The sequence below is a fragment of the Leptopilina heterotoma genome, unplaced genomic scaffold, assembly GCF_015476425.1.
Source record: "Leptopilina heterotoma isolate Lh14 unplaced genomic scaffold, ASM1547642v1 Lhet_116, whole genome shotgun sequence".
Lineage (NCBI taxonomy): Eukaryota > Metazoa > Arthropoda > Insecta > Hymenoptera > Figitidae > Leptopilina > Leptopilina heterotoma.
The window spans coordinates 1,284,966-1,311,255 of NW_025110835.1; the positions used below are offsets into that span (position 1 = coordinate 1,284,966).

Sequence of the window (26,290 nt, forward strand, 5' to 3'; positions counted from 1 at the left end):
TCGAACATGGGAAAATTCGTTTCATGCACTTTTTACTGGCGGCAGATTTTATAACATGTCATATTTTCGTATTTTTACATGCCAGGAATTGTTTTCATATTGTGATTTCAATCATAACCAATTCAAAGTTACAAATCAATATTGTTTGCATGCTGTTACCGTTCCCTACTTTTTTTTCTAACAAATATAAAACTATATTTAAATTCTAATATTATTCTATTTTGACATTTTTTATTAAATTTTCTTGCTCATATGAATTTTTTTTTTTTTTTTAAACTTTAATTTATTTTTAAAGGTGAATAAAAATTGCCTTTTAAGAATTTCGAAAGGTTTCGCACAGAGTAATTTAAATAGTAATTATAATTTTTTAAATTTTTCGTGTATTTTTTTATTTTATTTATTTTCATTTTCTAATACGTTTATAATATCAAATTTATAATAGTTTTCTAATAAATAATAAAGCAAAATAATTAATAATATATAAAAAAATAAAAAAAATTTATTTATTAAATAATTGATTTTAATTAATTATTTGATTATATGAATAATTTTATAAAATATGAAGATAGCGATTGTTCCAAATCGAAGACTCGGAGTGATCGATTTCTTCATGTTTTATAATAATTAAAGATGACCGAGTGATAAAACCATTATTGTTTTATATTATAAGAATATTATTACAGTAACTTTTTCAAAATTATTTTCATATTATCAGATCAATTATTATTTTCTACAATTTTTAATTATTTTTTATGAAAGTAATTGAAAAATTTTATTATTTATAAAAATAATTGAATAATTGCTAAGGGATTTATAAAAAATTTATAAATAAATGAATTACTGGGAAAGTATTATTTATGAAAATAATTAAATGTTTGCGTAGAACTTTTTTTGGAAATTTGAAATTGATGTGAAAATAATAATTGAACTTTGGGGAAGAATTTTGTTATTTATAAAGATAATTGGGATTTTGACGAGAATTTTTTAAAAATTTTATGAGAAGAATTTTATCACTCTTGAAAATAATTGAATTTCTGCAATTATTATTTGTAATTTTTCCAAAATTGGATTTTTTTTAGTGTTTTCAACAAAAAGAATTACAAATTTTTAAATTCTATTTTTCTATTTTTTTATAAAAATTATTCAAATTTTTCTCTAATATTACAATTAGCAGTTAAAGTTTTTTATTTTTAGAGTAAATTTTACTATTTTTGAAATAAATTTTTGTAATTTTTATAAAAAAAATTGTCTTTGAAGATAGTAGAAGTTCTTCTGAAAATAACAATTTTTTCTGAAATTTCCCTCGAGTATCGTACAATTTATATATAATTCTAAAACAAAAGTGGCGTTGTAATAAAAATTTCGATTAAAAATTTTTAAAAAAAGTAAAATTAAAATCTGTTGCATGCTGTTAATTTTCAATTTAGTAATTATAAAGTGTTTTTTAACCTCAAAAAATCAATATTGCTCAACCGCCATATTGGATACGCCATTTTGAATTTTAAAACTCTGAGCTAGTTTGTTTTTTTCTGTGTGAAAAAAAGTTTATGATTGTCAAACTATGTAGTAATTATACATATTCCCAATATTGCTCGTTCACGTAGTAAAATTTTTTTTAGTGTTTTTATTTTCATTTTTTAACACATTTGTAAAATCAAGTTTATAATAATTTGTTTAATAAATAATAAAATAAAATAATTAACAACAAATAAAAAATTTTTAAAAATTACTTTATTTATTTATTTATTAAATAATTAATTTTAATTAATTATTTGATAATGCGTTTAAGGATAGTGCATTTAAGAAAATCGATTACAGATGAATGCATCCCCATGTTTCGTAACACATGCATCTGAAATTTTAAAAATAAAAAATTCAGTTTATCACCAAATTATCATTGCCATTATTTTTATATATTTTTTTTTAAATAAATTGTTAAATTTACCTCCTGCCTCCTTCCAGTTATAATATTTTTTGTTGGGATCGGTTATACATTTATAAGTACTTTTTATCCATTTCTCAGAGGTGAAAAGGGAAATTCTTTTCAACTTTTTTTTTATTATGATGCATCCATCTGAAATAATTGTTCTATTTTAATACATATGCTAAATTCAATTACAAGTCATCAACTTATTTTAATTTTTGTAATTTTTGATTCATTATAAATTCTCACTGATAAAAATATTTCACTTGATTTAAATAGAAAAATTTATTTCGCTAATTTTATTTACTATCAATAATTTTAATTATAATAATTATAATGGCTGATTAAAATTCAATTGTCATTTTTATGTTCTGGACGAAAATCTAGAATTCATGTTTAGAATTTTTATTAGTTGAAAAATTTGTGGAAATTAAAAATTTAATTTTTATTTTAATTATCCATATAAATAAATTGAATGTATTATTTGCAAAGTATAGATTTAAGAAAAAGTTTAAACAATAACAAAAATAATTTTTTGATTCAAAAATATTTGCGTGTATTTATAAATAAAAACCTTTAGCTAATCGTTCAGATGAAAAGAAAGTGTTCTTGATGCGATAATTTATCATCCTGCGAGAATTTAATTGATATTCTCGATTGCTGCAGTAGAATAGACCATCACTTTTTAACTCAACACATGCTTCTGAATTTCCAAAAAAAAAAGTAAAATTATTTATTTATTCACTTAGGTATATATTGATTTCTTTTGAATTATATCCAACAATCAAACACCGAACTAACATATTAATGATATAACTTATTATTTTATAATATTATTCTAATAAAATCTTTAATTACCATCTGGCACCATTAATGAAAAATATTTTTTGCTAGGGTTGTTTTTGCAATTAAAAACATAATAATCGGTAATTGAGTCTTTGGCAGGTGTTTTCCATCCAGACAGGTGTTTTCCTGTTATGCAGAAACCTAGAATAATTGTAATATCTTAATACCTTTATTTGACTTATAGTTTTCTTAAGGTTTTAAATTATTTTCTATATTTAAATTATATTTAGCGTAGAATTATTTTCGTAATTATGGTAATTTTTATAAAACAAGGCACATTCAATAATTTTTTTTTTATGTTTCTAGAAAATATTAATTAAATTTTTTTTGAGTTTTGGTTTTTAAAAAATTCCAATAGATTTTTTCAGTTGCTTAGAGGGAAAAAATGTGAGTGAATACTGAATATACTCGTAAATATTTAAATAAATAAACACTTACTTTCAGCTTCAGCTTTAGTTTCATAACTAGTCTCCAATAAATTGTAATTATTATCCATGGCAGAAGAAAATTGATGTTTATTAATTAAAGCACACAACACGAATAAAATCAAGGAAATGATACATTTCATGTTCGATATTGAAATTAATTTTTTGATTTTAAATTTAAAAAAAATTTTAAGGAATGTTTCCTCTTTTTTCACGTGAGAAAATTTAAGAAATTTTTTTTTATTGTCAATAAAATGCAATAATTTTCGATCACAATTAAAATCTGTTGGATTTATATGATAATTTCAACTAGAGCTTTTGTTGACTGTTGTCGTTTCTATTTTTTTAAAGGTTTTCAATAGGAAAAAAATGCTCACTATATATAGTAATTGCTTCGTGTGAGAGAATAATGTCAAGTAATCTCAAATGTTAAAATTTCTATGTACAAAAAATCATAAAACAGAAATTGTAATTTTTAAAAATTTAAAAAGGAAATAAGAATAAGCTGTAATATTTTTTATTTTTTTTTATATTAAAAATTTTATAACAGACACGTAAAATAATCAATTTTCTCCCTTTTTCCTCTTGTTTTTAAGAAAATCTTGTCAAAATTGTCATTTTTTTTTAAACTAGAAAAATGTTCAGTTATGCTTGTAGAAAAAAATTTTTACTTTTTGAAAAGTTTGGAAAATTTTTTGTATTTTGAAATTTAAAAATCTTTTTGTTTTATTTCTCAATCATTAAACTTGAAAATTTTTTCATAAATATAAAACATATTATTATATAAAATAACTTTTACTTCTGAGAAAAATTCAGATTGTTTGGAATTTTTGACAAATCATATTAATTTCAAAATAAATTTTACTAAAATAAAAGTATACTTTACTAACTTTCAATAAAATTTACTCTCGAAATAACGATTTTTAATAGCAAAATTTACTATTTTCAATGTTAATCTTTTTAAAAAAATTATTCAAATTTTTCTCGAACATTATAATTAGCTATTACATATTCTGATTTTTAGAGTAAATTTTACTATTTTTGAAATAAATTTTTTTAAATTTTTATAAAAAAAATTGTCTTTTAAAATAGTAGAAGTTATTTTGGAAATAAAAATTTTTAATATTAAATTTTACAATTATTGTAAAAAAATTTTCCAAATCCCAAGTTAATTTTACTAATTTTTTTCTGAAATTTGCCACGTGTATCGTAAAATTCATGTAATCTTTAAACAAAAGTAGCGTTGTGATAAAAATTTTGATTAAAAATTTAAAGAAAGTTACGTACTACGGAAAAAGTTTAAAAAAATATCAATAATTTACAGAAAAAGTTTAACAAAAAAAAAACTAATAATTTAATTATTATTACTTAATTTATAAATTACTCTATTTTTAAGGGGAACTTTTTAAACCAAAAAAATTAATTTTTAAGTTTCTAAATGCAATAATTTAAGTTTATTTTAATGTTTATTGCAATCTGTAATTTATGGAAATATTTATTGTTTTCTATTTATTTATTATGTGTAAAAATTTATTTCTAATTAAAATTTATTTCGAATAAAAATGCTTGATTTTCTAGTTAATATTTTTGCGACAGAAAAAAGTCTAATAAAAATCAAAAATGAACGTAAAACCTCGAGGAAAAGAGAAGAAAAAAAAACTTGAACGAGAAAATACTTTAGGAAATTTTGAAACATTGCTATCTCCCTGCCCCCAGAGGAAAACTAAAAATCCTTGGTTCATTAACCTGACAACTTTTAAACTATATATAGTTTCTATCTTCGTATATATATATAAAATAATAAGTTGACGCTTTGAGAGTAATAACTTTCAAGTAAAAAGTTATATGTCAAAAGGTTTTCAACTTCTTCGACACTTCCAAATCCCAACTGTATATATATAGATTAGAAACTTTTTTCTTTAATTTCATTGAAAAAAATATTTTTTACTTTCCATCAATATGCCAATAACAAATCAATTTTCATCTCTGAATATTCCTAAATTTATTTTTTATTCTATATTATACAGAAAATAAATATTCAAAGATGAGTAAACAAATTTTAATAAACAGATACAATAATGTAGATAATTTATTTTTTTGTAAAACAAGTATCAAGACACGAAACATCGTAATAGATTTCATTTACATATATAAATAAAATTTCGCTATATAATCGTGAAATTTGCCTCTTGTCATGTGCTGACTAATATGTCAAATTAGATGAATGATTGATAGTCGCGAGTCAAGAAAATAACGAGCAAATAAATTTCTTGTATACATATATATATACATACTGCATCAATTTAATAACGCCCGGTATTAAAATAAAAGTAGAATTTATTTTAGAAATTTTTTTTATTACTTTATATTATTATAGAAGAAAAACAAAAAAAAATGAATAGTAGAAGAAAAGTTGAACCTTATTATTAAATTTTTCTGCACTCGTACTGAAGGCTCTCAATTTTTTCTCAAAATGCAAATGTGTGAAAAACAAAAGAAATTTGACCTATTTCAGCCTCCAGGTGCTTACGAGGTTTCCATTATATGTTCTAAAAATGAATTATATTACGGGTTGAATAATTTAAAAGCGGGGAACAATAATAGAAATGTTTTGTATATACTTATTTTTAATTTACTCAATTCAAACACAATTTTCTTTTTAAATTCTTCGTATCTATTTTGGTAATATTTTTTTTTTATTTTACATTTTTTTGATAAAAAAAATTTAGATATTAGTTAATTAGATGTTAATTAATTGGAAAGTAATTAATTTTCATAAATCTGGTTTTTAGGCGAGGGCAATTAATAAAATATTTTTTTTTATAGAAGAAATTAGCGCAATTAAGTGAGCACTCATTATGAGTTCTAATTTGAAATGAACGTTCTAGCTTCCCTTCTAAAAGCTCGGTGTGAAACGTTGAACCAGCTTAGCTGACGTAAGAGAAAATTATCATCATTCTTTAAAGGTCAAAAGTCGCTAGGGCTAAAATGCGGAAAATGTCTTATTCCTTATATTTAGTTAACATTCTTTTTTTTTAGAAAAACAAATTAAATAATGATAATTTATCTTATCACTTACTGAGCATTTTTCAAAATAGACATTTTTTTTATATTTATCTTTATAGTGGTATAAATAAAAAGAAGTTGAAAACAAATATAAACAAGTTTGAAAGAAAAAATTGTTTCATGTATTTTTTTAAGTAAAAGAATTTTTTAATAAAATATTTTTATTTGAAAAAAAAAGTTGTTTACATTAAATTTTCTTGAATTAGACAATTTTTCCTTTTGATAGAAAAATGATGTATAGATAGAAAATGAAATGGAAATTTTATGAAAATAATTTTAAAATAGGCATAATTATTTATGCATATTAAAATTATTTTCATAAAATTTCTTTTCCTCTTTTGTAAAGTTTTATTAGAAAATTTTTGAATTTAAGAGAAATGTATAATCGAGACAATTCTCTGTTTCGAGTATTATTCGAGCATTTTGGCTCATGAGTTTCCGACACTCTAATTAGTATCTGCAATTTATTATCACAAAGCTTGATTGTCAGCCAAGTTAATTTCCTCTTAGATTGATAAGATCTAAAGTCTAGTGAAGCAGATCTTATTATAACACCAAACGTCTACTTTACTTATAATTTAGTTCATTTATCTTATTTTGAAACAAGGTGTTATTGAAATAGTTTATTAAATTTATTTTCTTTTTTAATACCCTTTAAAAATTATAATATTAATAATTATTATAGTAATAATAATTATAGCAATAATAATTATTATTCCTTTCTTTAATTTAATAATTATTATTATTGTTTTCATTAATTTTAATAAAAATATGCTGAAGGATTAAATAATTTTTTATAATTTTTTATTTAAATAACTGAATATATAATTTTTCAAGAATCTTTAGTTTATTTACTTTATTAGTTTGTTAATTTCAAGATTGAAATGAAAATTTTCAAAAAATTTTATTTAAATGACAGAAAATTTTTAAAAATTTATGTATTATGTATGATGTCAATAATTAATTTTATAATTTCCAAAAAGATGAACTGAATTAAAATTTAATATTTTTGATTCGAAAAAAATATTTCGACAGTAAATAATCTAATATTTAAAAATTTGCTTTCCATCAAAGAAATCATAAAATGAAAATTTTATTTTTTTTCTGCACATAAACTTTTATTTTAGGCCACGAATTTTTTTGAAATTGTCTAATGTATCTTTCAAAGATATTGTATTATATCAAATTATATTTCAACTTTATTTAAATGTTTTTAAAAAAATCCAATAATGTTTGACCGTTGAAGGTTATCAAGAAATAAAAAATTATATTAAAAGTTTCATTTTACCGATAATTGTCAAAGTTTTCGAAAAAAAATTTTTTATATAAATAAAATCATAAATTAAATATTTTTTTTATATACGTATTACTACTATTTTTAGTTAAAAAATAAGAAAAGTAATAAATTTTAATGCTGTTTGAAGAAATATTTTCTTGGCTAACTTTTATGTGTGTTTTTAATTTCTATAAATAAAAAACATACTTTTCAGAAAGTACTGTAATTATTTCATGATAGAGGAATACCAAATTATTTCATTCTAAAGCAGAATAAGAAAAAAATTTTAATTGCAAAATTTACTTTAGAATATTTTTAACAAATTTCATAATTATGAAGAAATCGAAAAAAATTTTAATATTAATTTTAAAGGAACATTATAACGTAAAATTATGAATTAAATACTGTTTCATTTATATTTTAATTTATATTAATTAAAATAAGCTGAAGGGTAAAATAATTTTTTGTATATAATTTTAAACAATTTTTTTATAAATAATAGAATTTATAATTTTTTAATAATCTTTAGTTTATTATTTTTTTAATTTCAAGAATGAAAAGAAAATTTTCAATGAATGGTAATTAATTGACACGAAATGTGATTTAAAATTCATTTATTAAATATAATATGTCAATTTTTAGTTGTTTTAGTTAAGATTTTCGCTATTTTAGAGAAACATATCGCTGTTCCAGGTAAAAATTTTTTTCCGTGTATAATAAACTAAAATACAGAATGACAATTTTAAAAAATATCATTTTTTGAGTTCCTGAGGTCAGGAAAACTAATATATTATTTTTCAGAATATTATCTAACTAAATTATATCTGTCTAATAGTTCATTCTGTGTTGTTATTTTGCAGTGAAATTGACCATCACGATGCTCAATACATCCTTCTAAAATTTTAAATAAAATATTACTGTTATTATTTCTAATATGCATTAAATATTTTAATTTTTAATCTAAATATTTTATTCTATTTGCTATTAATTGATAATATAAAGTATTTTTTTGAATAAAATTTTTAATTCACCTCTTGCCAAATCTATTGAATAAAACTTCTTTTCATAATCTGTTGCACATCTATAAACGTGATATTGACGACGACCAGAAGACCAGAATCGAATTCTTTTAGACTTCAGTTTTGTTTTAATACAGTTGGCTGAAATAATTGAAATATCATCTAAGTAAATTAAATTGATTTATAATTATTCAAATTTTGATTTTTAAATTTTGATTTTAAATTTACTGTCAATAATATTACAGAGAAAAAAAATTTACTTAATTTAAGAAGAAAGATATGTTTGGACAATCTAATTATTTATACTGATTAAATTACTTTATTATAATATTATAATAATATTGTTATATACTATTTATTATAATTATATCATTTATGATGCAATCTTTATAATTAATTGTATAATTTCTAAAAAATGGGTTTAATATTTTAAATACGATATTTTTGATTCGAAATTATATTTTTCTTATGGTGTAGATAAAAATCTCACCTTCAGCTTCTTCCAATGTATCATAACTTGACTCAAGTGACTTGTAAGATTCCATGGCGGAAGCAAAATGATAATTGTTAATTATAACACACAAAACGAATAAAATGAGAGAAATTATAATTTTCATTTTGGACGTTGATATTAATTTTTGTAATTACTGTACAAATAGAATTTTAAACAAAGTTTTTTTTAAAAGTAAGGAATTAGAAATGTAATTTTGTTTTCAATAAGTTCGTTAAATGTTTTAGGAGCTTCACAACTGTTTCTATTAGACTGACAATATTTTTCCAAAAATTTTCCATTTATTTCAAGGAATAAATGCGTAAATAATATTATAATTCGTTCGTGAGTGAATAATCTGAAATTTAAAAAATTGTTTTTTTTATCTAAAGTTATAAAATGAAAATTTTTTTTTTCAAAATCCAATAATGTTTGACCGTTAAAGGTTATCAAGAAATAAAAAAGTTTATTAAAAATTCCATTTTATCGATTATTATCAACGTGTTCTAAAAAGTATTTTTTTTTTAAATTTAGAATATTAAAGAATAATATCTATTAATTAAAAAGAGAAATAATTAATACAAGAAAATATGAATTCAATAATTTTTTATCAATCTTGGAATTTTGTAAGAATTACGAATAGATTGAGATTGCTTAAGGGAATCGGAATTTAATACAATGAAGGAAGTTTAGGTTTTAGTGAAGCCAGTGAATATTGCAATTAATTTCGATGAAACTTTGGTATTTACAGTGTTAACACTTGCTGTATGGTTAGAAGCTATTCTCAATTTGTGGCTCGATATGTTATCAATATAACACAGTTTATGTAATTTTAAACTGTATAGAATTTATAAAGAGGATTACTACAATGTATACATATATATATATATATATATATTCTCTAGTTAAAAGTTTATCTGTGCCGTAGAATTTGATTAAAACTATATATGAGAAATTCCTATTACAAAATTATCCCCCTTGGTATAAACAATTTGCCAATGTTCCTGGTAACTTTTAAGTAATTATTTTTTCTGTTTAATTAAAAGCTAAACGAAAAAATTTTTTCAATTAATATACAAAAAGATATTTAATTTTCTTTCATTTCAATTCTTATAATAAATTAATAACTGTCAACAATTCGCGCAGCTAACTCGTTACTACCTTTTTTTAAAAATAAAATTAGAAATTTTAAAAATAATAATAGAATTTAAAAATTTGCTAATTTAAATTCTCGTTGAAAACACTAAAAAAATTCAATTTTAAAGAAATTACAAATAATTGCAGAAATTCAATTATTTCAAAAAAAAATTAAATTCAACAATGTTAAAAATTTGAAAAAAAATTCTTGTAAAAATACCAATTATCTTTATAAATACATAAAAAAATTATTCTTGTCCTAATTTCAGACTTTGACGGACTCTGACGAAATCTGACGAAATCTAACATAATAAAATTGTAGTTTTGTTGATACAGAGTATGACAACATCTGAACCAGAATTTTACGTTATTTCATGAGTGAAAAGCCCCTCGCTTTTCCCATTATTTTTAAGAAAAATTTGTCAAAATTGTCATATTTTGTTAGCTAAAAAAATTGTTATTTTTCGCAAGCTTTAAACAATTTTTAGTATTTTGAAACTTAAATTACTTTTTACATTATTTCTCAGTGTTTAAATTTAGAAATTTTTTCATTAAAAGTAACAAATATAAAATAACTTTTACTTCTACATAAATTAAAATTGTTTGGAATTTTTGACAAATTGTATTAATTTCAGAATAAATTTTATTAAAAAAAAAGTATAGTGTACAAATTTTACATAAAATTTACTACGGATATTAAAAAATTTGCTCAGGAAATAAGAATTACGATTTACGAATACCATTTTTTTTTTATTGTACGATTTTTTCTTTTATTATGATTTTACGATTTTTAATAACAAAGTTTACCACTTTCAATGTCAATTTTTTTATAAAAATTATTCAAATTTCCCTCGAACATTACAATTCGCTATCAAAGATTCTTATTTTTTAGAGTAAATTTTACTATTTTTGAAATAAATTTTTCTTATTTTTATTTAAGAAATTGTTTTTGAAAATTGTAAAAGTTATTCCGGAAATAACAATTTTTAATATTAAATTTTACAATTTTGGAAGGAAATTTTTTCAAGTCACAATTTAATTTTATTAGGCCTTTTTGTGGAATTTACTTCGTATATCATAAAATTCATGTAATTTTAAAACAAATATAGCGCTGTAATAAAAATTTTGATTAAAAATTTAAAAATAAGTCACGGACGACATTTCAAATATTCGGAAATTCGGTAATTAAATATACATTAGAAAATAAAAATTTAAAAAAAAATTCAATTAAACTTTTTCAAAAACATCAATTCTACAGAATTATTAGTTAAAAGTATGGGAAAATTTAGATTTTTCGAGATTTTAATTTGAAACCTCTTTAAAATTCAATTATTTCTAAAATTGTAAATTATTAGTAACTTTTCCAAAATTCAATTATTATCTGAAATTTTAACTGAAATTCATTTTTAAATCAATTTTTATTAGAAAATTCTAAGAGAATTTAATTATATAAATACAAAAATAAATAATTTTTTGAATAATCAAACTTTTCTCAAAATTGAATTCTCATAAAGCATTTTATCAACAAATTTTTAAATAATTGAATTCTTTCGATTTTAATTTTAATTTTCTTTCTTTAATAAAATTTTTAAGAATTATTACATTTTTCAAGGAATTTGATTAAAATTGTATTAAAAATAATTGAAATTCAGCGATGAGTTTTATTATTTATGAAAAATAATTGAATCCCTATGTAAAAATTTTTATTACTTATGAAAATAATAGAATTTGTATTGCGAAGTTTATAAAAAGAATTTGTAAATATAATTGAATTCCAGGGAAATTTTTATTAATTATGAAAATATTTGAATGTTTATGTAGAATTTTATCAAAAAAATTTTTTTGTTAAATAATTGAATTTTTCTGGAAAATTTTATTCCAAAAAATTTTAGAACAGGTGTAAAAATAAGTTTTTATTTATTAATTAAATTAATTAAGAATAAGAAAACAAATAGTAGATAATTTTTTTTGTTGACACATTTTATAACATTTGAATTTAGGCTTGATTTGAAAAATCAATCAAAATTGATTTTGAAAATGCTGTGCTATTTTCTAAGAAAATGTTTATATGTTTATTTGAAAATTTATTTTTTCTACCATGTATCATTAAAAATTGATTTCGAAATAATACTTAATTGTCAGTTAGTAAGTTTGCTGAAAATTCGATTTATTTGTTTTGTTACACTAAATAATATAAATATATTATTAATGAATAAAACTTAATTTTTTAAACTTATTATTTATTCTCTGAAGTAAAAATTTTTAAATTGTCTATATAACATTAAAAAAGATATTTAAGCACAAATATCAATAAAATAATAATTGTTTTCTTTTCAAGCTTTATTAAAAAGATGTACTTACGAAATTTTCAAAAAAATCAAATTTTTTACAAAAAAATTACAACTTTTTTGAGAATCAGCCATACAGTTAAGTTTTGCCAGTGAATAAAGTTTAAGAAAAAGAGCAAAATGCAAAAAAAAAAAAAAAAAATTCTTCATTAGTTGGGGTATTTTTCCAGAAAGCATTATACAAAAACAAAAGACTTGTGTCTTGCGAACGTTTGGACAAAGTACTTGCAGTTTCATTACAACACGAGAGTAATATCCATCAAGCAGAGTACTTCCTCTACGAGAAGGTACTATTTTACTGCCTGTGGGTAAACACGCACAGGTAAATATCAGCAAGATGTATGTTTGCACATGTACATCTGTATATATATATATATGTACATGTTACTACCCCTTGGTATTATATGTCACTCATTATTTTATGTACTGACTTCTCTTTCTCTTTCTCTCATTCTCTATTTTTTATTTTCCAATCCCTCCCCCAAAGTAATTATAATACAAGACGAATGACTATTTGAAAATGACAATTGAGTCGCAAAGACTATAAACACAGTTCGCTGTGTATAGAGAACGTTTATTAATGATGGCTATAGAAAAAAAAATATTCATCATTACAATTCTAATAGGGGTCGAGGCGGAGCTAATAATAGTGAAAATCGATACTTAGTGTCTGTGCGCGACTATTATGTACATTCAAATATCGCATAACGTGTCTGTACGAACTGTATAGTTTAATAATTATAATAATAATAACCACCAATATAGCAAGTTCCCTCGACAACTTTTATAGAATTTTTCTATTTTTTCTTTACAACATTAAAACAAATCAAAATTATAATTAATTAAACATTAAGTTTCTTAGAATTCACTACAAAGTTACTTCTAATTTACATCTTTTTTGCAGTGTTTTTTTTTACTCTCTAAATCTGAATTAGTGCGGATTCGTTTACCAATTTGAATTAGTAACTTTTTTTACTAATTTTTAGTAGTTTTTTACTAATTGCTAGTAGAAAATTACTAATTCAATTAGTAGCACGAATTTTTTACTATTTCAAATTAGTAAATTTTCTACTAATAATTAGTAAAAAAACTACTAGAAATTAGTAAAAACAGTTACTAATTCAATTGGTAAACGAATCCGCACTATTTCATTAGTAGAAAACTACTAATTCAAATTTAGAGAGTAGAGAAATTAACTATATTAATCTCCGTATTCTTTCATTCAGTTAAAGTAAAAATTATTCCGAAAATAACCATTTTTAATATTAAATTTTACAATTTTTAAAAAAATTTTCCAAATCCAAAGTTAATTTTACTAATTTTTTTTTCTGAAATTTGCCTCGTGTATCGTTAAATTCATGTAATCTTTAAACAAAAGTAGCGTTGTAATAAAAATGTTGATTACAAAATTTAAAGAAAGTTACGGACTACGGAAAAAGTTAAAAAAAAATATCAATAATTGACAGAAAAAGTTTAACAAAGAAAAAAAAATAATAATTTGATTACACAGGCACACAAAAAGAAATTTTTTTCGTGACCCAGAGGACAGAACCTTATATTCCTACGTTTTAGGGGTTAATTTTTTTTTAGGGTCTAAATGCAATAATTTAAGTTTTTAATTTATATTTGATACCCGTGTATGTAACTAAATAAATAAAAAAATATTGCAAACTGTAATTTATGGAAATATTTATTTTTTAATAGAAAATTCTTCGTTTATTTGAACGTTCAAAACTTGTGGGTCATGAGATGAGACAGATTATTTTAATCTTTATTTTTTAATAAGACGCATTTCTTTAAAATAAATAATAATAATAATCCTGTTTCTTGATATTTTTGTGGAAAATTCTCAGTTTTCATAAGGAAATAATTTGCGTCAATTCTATTTTTTAATTTCAATTGTTTTAATGAAATTCAAGTTTTTTTTAAAATAAAGAAAAAAAGTGTTTATAAATTATATTTGTCAATTGGAAAATTTAATTGAAAATGAAACTGAAAATTTTTGAACTTTTAGAAAATAAAGGAAAACATTTTATTAAAAAAAATCTTCTATTAAATTTATACATGAATATCTTTAATTGTAAAATTATTCGAAAACAATAATTTCGTTTTTAAATATTTTAAATATTTAATTATTATTATTTTTCCTTAGGTATTAAGATTTTTAAAAATTTCAAATTTAAACCTTTTTGGAATTAATCAACATTAAAAATAGGTATTGTTATAAAACATAAAGATAACGATTACTCCGAATAGTTACATTTTTCAAGGAATTCGATTGAAATTGTATTAAAAAATTGAAATTCTGCGATGACTTTTATTATTTTTGAAAATAATTGAATTCCTAAAAAGAATTTTAATACTTTTGAACATAATTAAATTTCTGCGAAGGATTTTATTACTCTTGAAAACAATTGAATTTCTGGAATAATTTGCAACCTCTCCAAAATTAATTTTTTTTTAGTGTTTTTAACTAAAATTTTTTAATAAAAATATTTTAAAAAATTTTTGAAAACGTTTTTTAAGAATTTTCAAATTCTTTTGTTTTTAACAGAAATTAATGTTTAAATAAATTTTTATTATAAAATTCTACTAGAATTCAATTATTTAAATACAAAAAATGAATTTATTGAATATTTGAATGTTTCTTAAAATTTAATTCTTATACAAAATTTTATCAACAAGTTTTTAAATAATTGAATTCTTTTGACGAATTTTAATAAAAATTTTAATTACATTTTTCGAAGAAATTTGATTAAAATTGTACTCAAAATAATTGAATTCCTGGAAAATTTTTATTATTTTATGAAAATAATTAAATTCTTTTGGAAAATTTTATTAAAATAGTGTTTAAATCATTATTTTATATTATAAAAATATTATTACTGGAACTTCTTAAGAAAAATTGAATTATTAACAAATTTTTAAATAATTGAATTCTTTGGGGTAATTTTATTAAAATAGTATATTATTAAATATCATTGAAATGAGGAAAATTTTGGAAAGTATTTGAGATTTTGACAAGAGTTTTATTAAATGTTATGAAATTACGTAATAGAATTTTGAAGAAGAATTTTTTTAATTTATAAAGATAATAATTAGGATTTTGACGAGATTTTTTTTGTAAATTTTGAACATAATTGAATTTTGTGCTAAGAATTTTAATACTTTTGAAAATAATTGAATTTCTGCAATCACTTGTAATTTCTTCAAAATTCAATTTTGTTACTGTTTTTAACTGAAATTCTTCTATAAATCCATTATTTTTAATAATTAATTCAATATTATTGACAAATTTAACTAATTTTAGAAGATTTTGAATTATTAAAATTTTTCAAAAATGTAAGTTCATTAAAATTTCTAATTAAATTCATTCAACATTGAAATTTTATAAAATTTTAATTGAAACAGTTTGAAGTTAATTTATTTACGAAAATTGTAAACGTAACTCTTATATATTTAAGTAAAATTTATTTAAGTCTTTTATATTTAAGTAAAATTATTCATTAAATAATTTATTTATTTTATGATATAATTGTTCAAGATTTAAGTTATTTAAAAAGTAATTTTTGTCAGAAATTGATAAAATTGAAGGTTTTGTAATCGAATTCGTGGTAATTTTATAGTTCATAAGTCAAACAAAAAAGACACAAAAATTCAGAATTTTTTTTTATGAATTCTAAGAATTTAATTCTTTTTAGTATTTTTAATCTAAACCCCTGACTTTTCCCTGAATTCCCTATGTCAGAATATATGATTATTATAATTCTAATAATATTAAAACTATATATTCAAATTCATATTTTAGTTTTATTAAAAAATATTTTGAATTAAAAACTTTTACGTTCTATTATTTTTAAAATTGCTAATATTATTTTAAAAAGTGAGTGAGAAGTCAGCGCGAATTGTTGCTAGTTATTTATTTAAAAGCATACGATGAAAAATTCATCACAGAATCAATTTAGAGTTTCCTCTCTTAAAACAAATAAACCCGATTCATTTCCCAAAGAATTCAAAATTAAAAAATGTATTTTCAGTTTTTCACAGATTGGTAATTTTTTAAAAAATAAAAAATCATTCTTCATTTTTAAAAATCGAATTGATTTCACTGTCAAATGGAAAACAAGGAGAAAGTAGAAAACAAAATGAAAAGAAAGAAGTAAAAAGAAAAACTGTCAGTGCATTAATATTCACTGCATTTGATTTGAAAGAATGTGAAGTGATCGTGTGTGCTTGACACTTCATGATAAGCCAAATGATTGAGTGGTTTATGAGTGGCTTTACGTATATATATAAATATATCTATATGGCTAAAGTCTAGAATAGGTCAACTCTTGACCTTTACGCAAAAATGCATTATTGAACAAAATGATTCTACTCAATAATAATAATAATAATCGTGAAAATTCATTATTTAGTTTTACTTAGGAAATTAAATTTTTTTTAAATCCTAGTGTTCTTAGCTTGTATTGTATTTATGCAGTGCTATGAGTAAAAATTCGTTCACTCTGTTGATCACTGTAATGCAAAAACCCTTTGTATGGCCACTTAACCCCACTGTTCCCTAAGTGTAACTAATAAAAAATGATAAATAATTATAAAAAATAAACAAATAAAAATTATTATAAACAAATTATTGTAATAATATTATTACTATTGCAATAATATTATTAATTATTATAATTATAAAATTATTATAATAATATTATAATAATATTATTGTAAAATGTAAACGAATTAAAATACATAATATATGAGATAAAAATCAGTGAATCTTGAAAATAAAATAAAAAAATTAATTATACAAAATAGGGAATATAAAAATTGTGTTAATTACAAAATCGATAGCTCGTTTTTGTAACGATGAAAATTTTCATTGGTGATAAATTGCAATGAAATAAACGATCCACTAAATTTTGGTGACACAATATAAAGGGTAAATTCAAAATAATAGTTGACAATTTAAAGAGCAGTAAAATAGATTACGCGGTTATGAGTTGTATATATATATATATAAGGTGTGCATGTATATAAATATATATATATTTATCTAGTGTGTCTATATATTGTCTGATTCTAGTATAGTCTTGAGTAAAAATAATGATTTAACATACATTTCTAATAATACGGAATCTTTCGTTTTGTAGCACTGGATAATAATAGTTTTATTACCGTTGTCGTCATTATTATAATGTACATTTATAGTCGACTATTATACCTATAATATATCTAAATATCGTTCAACTCAGTGTTTAATATTTTATATCTAAATTTAAAATACATGTAGTTTTGTGGCTAGCAAAATATTTTTAACATTTTCCAACTATTTTTAATAAATAATAAAACGATGAAATAAACGAATTTTAATAAATTTTCCATCCAGTGAGATGTTTCATTTAAATCAAATATAATTATAATTTCTTTGAGTCAAATAGAAGGAGAAAAGATAAAGAAGAGATAAAGAATAAAAGATGAGTCTATTAAATTATACATATTTCTCTTAGATGAAATATTTATTTAGCATAAATAACATTTTTAATTGGACCAAATAAAATTTACTCGAACCAAATAAACTTTAGTCGAAACAAATGAATAATTTAGTAAATTTTAAATCTCTTTTTTCGGGATTTTAAACTGAAAAAATCTATACCGAATCGAATTTTGGAGTTACAATAAGATTTGTGAATTGGAAATTTGAAAATTGTACCGAATGACAAGACATCGATTTGTAGTTCTTTAATTTTTGTGAGAGTTTCAAAAAGATTATTCCGACGAATTATTGACTTTTTTTTTGGCAAAACTAGAAGAATTTAAAATTGCTGTGTCTGACTGCAGTAGTCTTGACCTACTTGTCTTTTAGTAATTAAATTCAACACTTTTTGGCTGACTAAAACTGATCTATACTACTTCGTAAGAAAAACGAATACGCAAATCCTTTGTCTGACTATAGAGAGTTTTTACTACTTAGAACTTAGTACTAAAGGTACTTTAGCTAATTATTCAATAAATAATAATTATTTATTAAATTCTTGACAAGAATTCTAATACAAACCCTTCAATTTTTTCTATTTCTGACAATAATTTCTTTTTAAATAACTTAAATCTCGAACAACTATCATAAAATGAATAAATTATTTAATGAATAATTTTACTTAAAAATTTCAAAATTATTTCGAGTTCAAAAAAGTTGCGTTTACAATCTTCATAAATAGATGAACTTCAAATGTTTCAATTTGAAATTTTAGAAAATATCAATTTTTAATGAATTTAAATAGAAATTTTCCACATTTCAATTATTTTTAATATCTACTATTTTAATAAAATTTAACAAAAGAATTTTATTATTTAAACAAAATTTTAATAAAAATTTAACAGGAATTCAATTACTTACCAATTTTTTATAAATTTCTTCCCACCAATTCAATTATTTTTAATTTTTTAATGAAGTTTCTCCAAAGAATTCAAACATATTCAGAGAATTGAAAAAAATAGTTCTGAGAAATTCAATTATTTCGAAACATTAAAATAAAATTATTTTAAAAGTTCTATCATTTTAAAAAATGTTGACAAAATTCTGAAGAATTTTGTTAGATTTAGTTATAGTACATGTAGTTAATAAAATTGCAATTTTAATAAAATTTTCCTTTTACAATTCAGTTATTTTCATTAAAATTCTTCTTAAGAATTCAATTATTTTCACAGATAATACATTTTTTTTAAGAGAATTCAATTATTTAAAAAAACTTGAATAAAATTCTTCGCTAGAAATCAATTATTTTCATAAATGATAAAATTTTTCTTGAGAATTCAATTATTTTAAAAGATTTTGATAAAATGCTTTAAAAATTTGAAAAATTATAATAAAATTAATCATAGAATAGAATTATTTTCGTAAAATACAATATTCATCCTAGGAATACAATTACTGTCAGAAATGATTGTAAAAATTTTTGAAACAATTCAATTCTTTTCGTAAAAAATAAAAATTCTTCGTAGCAATTCAATTATTTCAGAAATTTTAATAAAATTCTTTCCAAGAATTCAATTCTTTTTAAAAATAAACATTTTCACAGGAATTCAATTATTTAAAAAAGAATTTTTTTAATTCTTTGTCAGATTTCAATTATTTTCAATTTTTTTAATGAAATTTCTAGATGGAATTTAAGTATTATTAAAAAGTTTTTAAAAAATCTGAAAAATTCAATGATTTAAAAAAATTTCAATAAAATTCTCCACAAGAAATTAATTATTTTCATAAATAATAATATTTTACTCTGGAATTTAATTGTTTTTACGTAAATAAAATTTTTCACAGGAATTCAATTCTTTAAAAAAATTAAAATTCGTTGTAAGAATTAAATTATTTTTAAAAATAACAAAAGTTATCGCAAAATTTCAATTATTTTTTTTACAATTTTAAATAAAATTAATTGAAAATTGCATTTATTTTTATTAATTTTTAAATAATTTGCTGTTTGTCTGACTAAAGTCTATTTTACTACTTTTTACTAAAAGAATCAAAATTTTTCAATAATTATTCAATAATTCAATAATGTTGTCTGCGACTTAAATCAAATTGTACTACTGATAGATAAATTACAAGAATAGTAATTGGCATGTCTGACAAAAATCTGTTTTTACTACTGAAGATTTAATTAAAAGACAATATATTATTATTATCAGGGACCGACACGGACACGAAAAAAAAACGAAAATTCGTGTCGTGCCCGTGCCGTGCCTTGGCACGACACGAAAAACGTTTTGTAATTCGTGCCGTGCCTTGGCACGACACGAATAACGCTTGGTAATTCGTGCCGTGCCTAGGCACGACACAAAGTACGTTTGGTAATTCGTGCCGTGCCAAGGCACGACACAAATAAAATTTTTGAAATGTGTCGTGCCAAGGCACGTTTTAAAGGCACGCATGGAATATTGTGTAGAATCTCAAAAGCAATATTTAAGGCACGACACGATTTAGTAAGTGTAATTCGTGTCGTGCCTTGGCACGGGCACGAATTACCAAGCAAACTTCGTGTCGTGCCTAGGCACGGCACGAATTACCAAGCGAACTTTGTGTCGTGCCTTGGCACGGCACGAATTACAAATCGTACTTCGTGTCGTGCCAAGGCACGGCACGGGCACGACACGAATTTTTCGTGAAAGTCCCTGATTATTATTATTATTATTTTCGACTAAAGTCGAAAATTATTTTTTCATTATTTTTTTAATTAAATTCTTTTTTGAATTAATGGTTAATTGAAAAATATTGTGAGGGACTTATAGAGAATTTTATTTTTTTTTTATCAGAAATGCACAAATTTCTAAATACTTTGCCGTTTGTCTGACTAAAGCTGACTTTTACTACTTTTTTTATTAAAATTATCCTTTTTTTAATGCTTCGTCTGTCTTTTATTATATTGCATTACTATTGCATAAAGTTCAAGAATATTAATTGTCACGTCTGACTCAAATCTGTCTTAACTACTGAAAATTTAATTAGAAGACTATTTATTATTATTATGTCTGACTTAAGCTGACTTTTACTACTTTTTATACAAATTATTCTGAATTTCTCAGTGCTCGGTTTGACTAAAATTAAATTTTACTACTGTTAGATAAATTTCAAGAATAATACTTGTTATCTCTGATGACAAAATTCACCAAAATACTTATATCTAGATTGTAGGAATTTTGAGATGCTTTGTGTTTTGTCTGACTTAAGCATTCTCGTACTATTTATTTCTATCTAAATTAGATGAATTTTAAAATTATTTTTTCTGACTCTAACTGATTCTTTTCTATACTTTTGAACGAAAATATTTTGCCTCAGTAAAGCTGACATTTACTATTTTAAATTTTTTGAAGATTATTTAAAATTATTTTTATTATTTTAAAAATATTTTTACTGACTCTAACTAATCTTTTCTAGTTTTTATTAAAATTATTTTAGGAAATATTTTGCTTCAGTAAACTGACATTTACTATTTGGCATTTTTGAAATTTTTTTTTCTTATATTATACGATTTTTCTTGTGAGATTATCTCTCAAGTAACATTTTATATTGAAAAATTCTTTTTTTTTCAAATGTATTTTTTACATATTAAACAGAGAAAATAGAGAACGTTTCATATTTTATCAAAGTAAATGCTTTTATTTTTCTTTTTGTCTCATAAAAATGCATATTGTTAAGTCGCTATCATTTTGTAACTGCAAGCACACTGTGTATGTAAGCGTGTCATTTTCTCAAGTCTGGATTTTATTTCCTTTTTATTAACTTCTTTTTATTTTGTCCAATTTTGTGTAGCTAAAGTACGTGAGGAAAGTCGTAAAAACGAGAGCATTGCGAAAGATCACGAGGATTTCTTTTTCGCGTAAAATGTTTCTTTTTTGCAGTAATCACACGAATAGCGTGGAAAAAGATAAAACCACTACACAAAGTGCACATGTTTTCGTTTATAATCAGAAACTTTTCTTTTTTTTTTAATAGTTCTATTATTCTTTTTTTCTCTCCTTTTTTAGTAAGCTCATCATTTAGTAAAGTTACGTATTTAAATATTCGTCTTTTGTATATATAGAGACTTTCTCTCAATATATTCTTTACGTTAAAAATAACGAAATAATTCTCTCGTACATGAAAATGTTTATTTTCAATCAAAATTAATTATTTTTAAAATTAGATCAAAATTATTAATTTCAGTGTTCATTGTCATGGTAAATTTATAAATGAGAAAATAGAAAATCTATTTAGTAATTATGTGGATTTATCATAATTCCATATTATTTGATTAAATTAGTAGATTAATAATATATTCCGATTCTAAAATATTAATTACATATTATTGTTATATTTTAATTATATTATTGAATTTGTATTAAAAATAATATTATTGATATGCAATATTATTATTATTGACTTAATTATTAAAATATTAAATTATTAAATACATTTTTTTTTTAATATTAGTTATTGATATTAATATTGTATAATATTAATAATATTGTACATTATCATTTGATTAATTTAACAAAAGTTAATTTTAATTTCAAAAATTGTGTAATAATTTATTATAATAATTTATTTACAAATATTTTAAAGCAGTTAAAATATATATATCTTCAAGTAACTTTTATTTTCAAACAATTTAATTTTGAATTTAACGACGTTCACGAAACAGAAAAACACGAAATTGAAATAAAAAAATAATTTTTTTATAACTGAAGAAGTAAAAATTTATTATTTGTGTAAATTTAAAATTGTTTTTGAATTTTTTATCTTTTACTTTTATTGCATCAGTGTTTTCAATAATTTCATAATTTATTTAAATAAGTATAATAATATTTAAATGTTTATATAAAAAATTAATAATATATTATTATAATTATTTAATATCATTATTAATAATAATTAATGTATTGAAAATCATAGAATTGTTGCAAGAAATTTTATCAAAAAATTTCATAATAATACAATTCCTTCGAAACATTTTATTATTTGGGAAAATAATTGAGATCTCGCAGATCATAATTAAAAATTTTGCAAAATAATTGCATTTCATAAACAATTTGTTTCAAGTTTTTAAAATAATCTTGTTTCTTTTAAAAAAATTTATAACGAATATGAAAATAATTGAATTTTTGCAAAGAATTTTATTAATTGAATTTTTTCGATGAATTTATTAAAATTGTATAAAATAATTGAATTCATGGAATTTTTCTTGAAAATAATTGAATTTTTGCAAAGAATTTTACTATTTTTGAATATAATTGAATTTTTTCGATGAATTTATTAAAATTTTATAAAATAATTGAATTTTTCGAAAAATATTATTAAACATTTTTTTTTAAATTCAATTCTTTCCTGTAATTTTTTTGAAAATAATTGAATTTTTGCAAAGATTTTATAACGAATTAAGAAAAACATTGAATTCTTTCGTGAATTTTTCTTGAAAATAATTGAATTTTTGCAAAGAATTTTACTATTTTTGAATATAGTTGAATTGTTTCGAAGAATTTATTAAAATTTTAGAAATTAAATGAATTTTTTCGAAAAATATTATTAAAAATTAAAAAAAATGTTTTATAATTTTCAATTTTACAACGAACTAAGAAAAAAATTGAATTTTTTCGTGAAATTTCCTTGAAAATAATTGAATTTTTTGCAAAGAATTTTACTATTTTTGAATATAATTTTATTGTTTCGAAGGATTTATTAAAATTTTAGAAAGTAATTGAATTTTTTCAAAAAATATTATTAATTAAGAATTAAGAAAAAAATTGAATTCTTTCGTGAAATTTTCTTGAAAATAATTGAATTTTTGCAAAGAATTTTACTATTTTTGAATATTTTATAAAATAATAGAATTTTTTCGAAAAGTAATATTAAAAATTTGTTTAAAATTCAATTCTTTCGTGAAATTTTCTTGGAAATAATTGAATTTTTGCAAAGACTTTAAAAAAATAATTAAATTGTTTCGAAGCATTTATTAAAATTCTAAAAACTAATTATATTCGTTCGTGAAATTTTATTAAAATTTTAGAAAGTAATATAATAACATTCTTCGTAAGAATTCAATTATTTTTATTAATAGTAAAATTTTTGGTAAAAATTCAATTACTTTCTAAAATTTTAATAAAATTTCACGAACGAATTTTAATAAATAATTAATGAATGCTTCGAAACAATTTAATTATTTTTTTTAAAATCTTTGCAAAAATTCAATTATTTCCAAGAAAATTTCACGAAAGAATTGAATTTTAAACAAATTTTTAATATTACTTTTCGAAAAAATGCCATTATTAAAAATTTTTGAAATTAATAAACAAGAATAATTAATTAGTAAATTAGTTAATAATTAAATTTTTTTCAAGTTTGAATCTGAAATTATTCGAAAATATTCATATTTGAAAATAAAAAATTTTGTAATTTGCATAATAATAATAATAATAATAATAATAAATTAAATATCACGTTCCGCGCGCGTAACATTTGCTTGTAATAATAATAATCTTTTTTTTTTAATATTAAAATAGTGAATAATAATAAAAAAAAAACTTTCTTCCACTTTCTTGAAAGTAAAATTTCTTTGGTTATTATTTTGAGAGACTTGCGACATTTTCCAAGATAAGATGAATCAGTGGAAGCAAATTTCGCTGCTGGTGTGAAACAAACGATGTTAATAAGAGGTGGCAGCGTTCTAGCTTCAAGTTTAAAACGACGTCGCAAATATTCTGAGTTTCACTTCGTTATATAGTGCGGTTGAACTAACGGATATTACGCAAGTTACTTCCGACTTCGTTCTAAAATCATACAAGGAAATAGGCTTCACAAAAATATTTCCTCTCACCCTGACTATCAAGATTAAAAACTATAGCTCATTTTTCTTAACGATACACAGTACCTTGTAAGTTATTGCCTCTTTAAAAATTTTTACATTCTTCACGATCATTTTAAATTACCGAGTATAAATTTTTATTTTATTATATCTGTATATTATTCCTGCTATTTCGTACACAAATCATAAAAGAACTTTTGTACAAAGTTTATTGCAATCAATTGGAACGTAAAATGGAAATTTTAATTTCTTCATTTCTTTTTGTTTTGGCAAAGTTTTAAGTTTTACTAGTTAAATTATTTTAATAAGGATAATTTTTAAAGATAATTTTTAAAGAAAATTTTCTTTAAAATTTTCTTAATAACAGCGAGAATAATTTTGCTAGTAATACATACAAGTTGAGATTTACCGTTGCAGAAAAAAGGGGGGAAAAAATCGATTGATGGTATTATTTAGACAACCAGGTTTTTAATTCATCACACACAGTGTTTTGACTACAGATACTGAAATATTGCTATGATTCCCATTTACAGTGTGGCAGCTGGTTGATTGCCCGATTTTTGTATTTTTTTCTGCCGCACATGCAAGATCAAAGGCCTTTTATTTTCGTGTTCACCTTTGAAATCATCTGGCTCCCTATACATTTCATGCTATCAAAGTGATAGGCGAGATATGCAGCATAGATTACTTTTTCCGCGGGTGAAAATTGAACGAAAGTATATATACATATATACCCCTAAACCTACATTTGCTGACCTAAAAATAAATTAAACTTCGAAAAATCTTTAATTAATCTTTGCCAAAAAAAAAAAAATGTTTCTTTATAAATAATTAATTTCACAATTTTTTTTTTTTTTTTTTATTTAAAAAAAAACACTGTTTCTTTCACAGTTTTTCCAAGGGTATTAAAATTCAAACATGAAACGTTTTAATTATTTTCAAAAGTAATAAAATTCGTTTCCGAAATTCAATTATTTTCATATTTTCAAAAATTGTATTAAAATTCTTTGCAAAATTTCAATTATATTTAAAAATTTTCCTTAAATCAATGATTTTCAATATTTACAATTTTAATAAAATTTTCCAAAAGAATTCAATTGTTTACAAATTTTTATAAAATTCTTTTCAAAGTTCGATTTTATTTTTTTAAATAATAACAATTTCACAGGAATTCAATTATTTAAAGCGCGGGATATCAATTATTTTTAATACAATTTTAAATAAATTTCACGAAAAATTTAATTATTCTTAATTTATTAAAATTCTTCAAAAGAATTCAATTTAAAAAAGAATTCGAAATGATTTATTTATTAGAATTTAATATCGAATTTAATAATTGATTTAAATACATTTTCCCAATTAAATTTCTCAAAAGAATTTAATTATTTTCAAAAACTTTAATAAAATTCTTCGTAAAAATTCAATTA

General features: G+C 21.1%; 3 protein-coding genes across 6 annotated transcripts in view; 1 reads left to right on the forward strand and 2 right to left on the reverse strand.

Annotated features, from left to right (window-relative positions):
* LOC122509526 (complexin) overlaps positions 1-26,290 on the forward strand; it is a 577,926-nt gene that overhangs the window by 222,367 nt on the left and 329,269 nt on the right. The gene's annotated exons all lie outside the window — the stretch shown is intronic.
* On the reverse strand, positions 1,715-3,597 carry LOC122509511. Its single transcript, XM_043623650.1, has 5 exons — positions 3,209-3,597; positions 2,783-2,911; positions 2,499-2,627; positions 1,946-2,074; positions 1,715-1,852 (listed from the first exon to the last, which is right to left on the reverse strand). The coding sequence occupies exons 1-5, from the start codon at positions 3,336-3,338 to the stop codon at positions 1,800-1,802; spliced, it is 570 nt and encodes a 189-aa protein (XP_043479585.1). The 5' UTR covers positions 3,339-3,597; the 3' UTR covers positions 1,715-1,799.
* LOC122509570 lies at positions 8,137-9,342 on the reverse strand. The gene is made up of 3 exons (XM_043623738.1): positions 9,047-9,342; positions 8,569-8,697; positions 8,137-8,431 (listed from the first exon to the last, which is right to left on the reverse strand). Exons 1-3 carry the CDS (start codon positions 9,171-9,173, stop codon positions 8,343-8,345), a joined length of 345 nt encoding a protein of 114 aa, XP_043479673.1. The 5' UTR covers positions 9,174-9,342; the 3' UTR covers positions 8,137-8,342.

Excerpts from the sequence above, each read along its gene's own strand:
- LOC122509570 (XM_043623738.1), bottom strand. The coding sequence starts at position 9,173 with ATGAAAATTATAATTTCTCTCATTTTATTCGTTTTGTGTGTTATAATT. Across the intron at positions 8,698-9,046 it reads TACATTGGAAGAAGCTGAAG|CCAACTGTATTAAAACAAAA; the intron begins GTGAGATTTTTA and ends CAATTATTTCAG. Across the intron at positions 8,432-8,568 it reads TTCAATAGATTTGGCAAGAG|AAGGATGTATTGAGCATCGT; the intron begins GTGAATTAAAAA and ends TTAAAATTTTAG.
- LOC122509511 (XM_043623650.1), bottom strand. The coding sequence starts at position 3,338 with ATGAAATGTATCATTTCCTTGATTTTATTCGTGTTGTGTGCTTTAATT. Across the intron at positions 2,075-2,498 it reads ATCTGAACGATTAGCTAAAG|ATGGATGCATCATAATAAAA; the intron begins GTTTTTATTTAT and ends CAATTATTTCAG. Across the intron at positions 1,853-1,945 it reads TAACTGGAAGGAGGCAGGAG|ATGCATGTGTTACGAAACAT; the intron begins GTAAATTTAACA and ends TTAAAATTTCAG.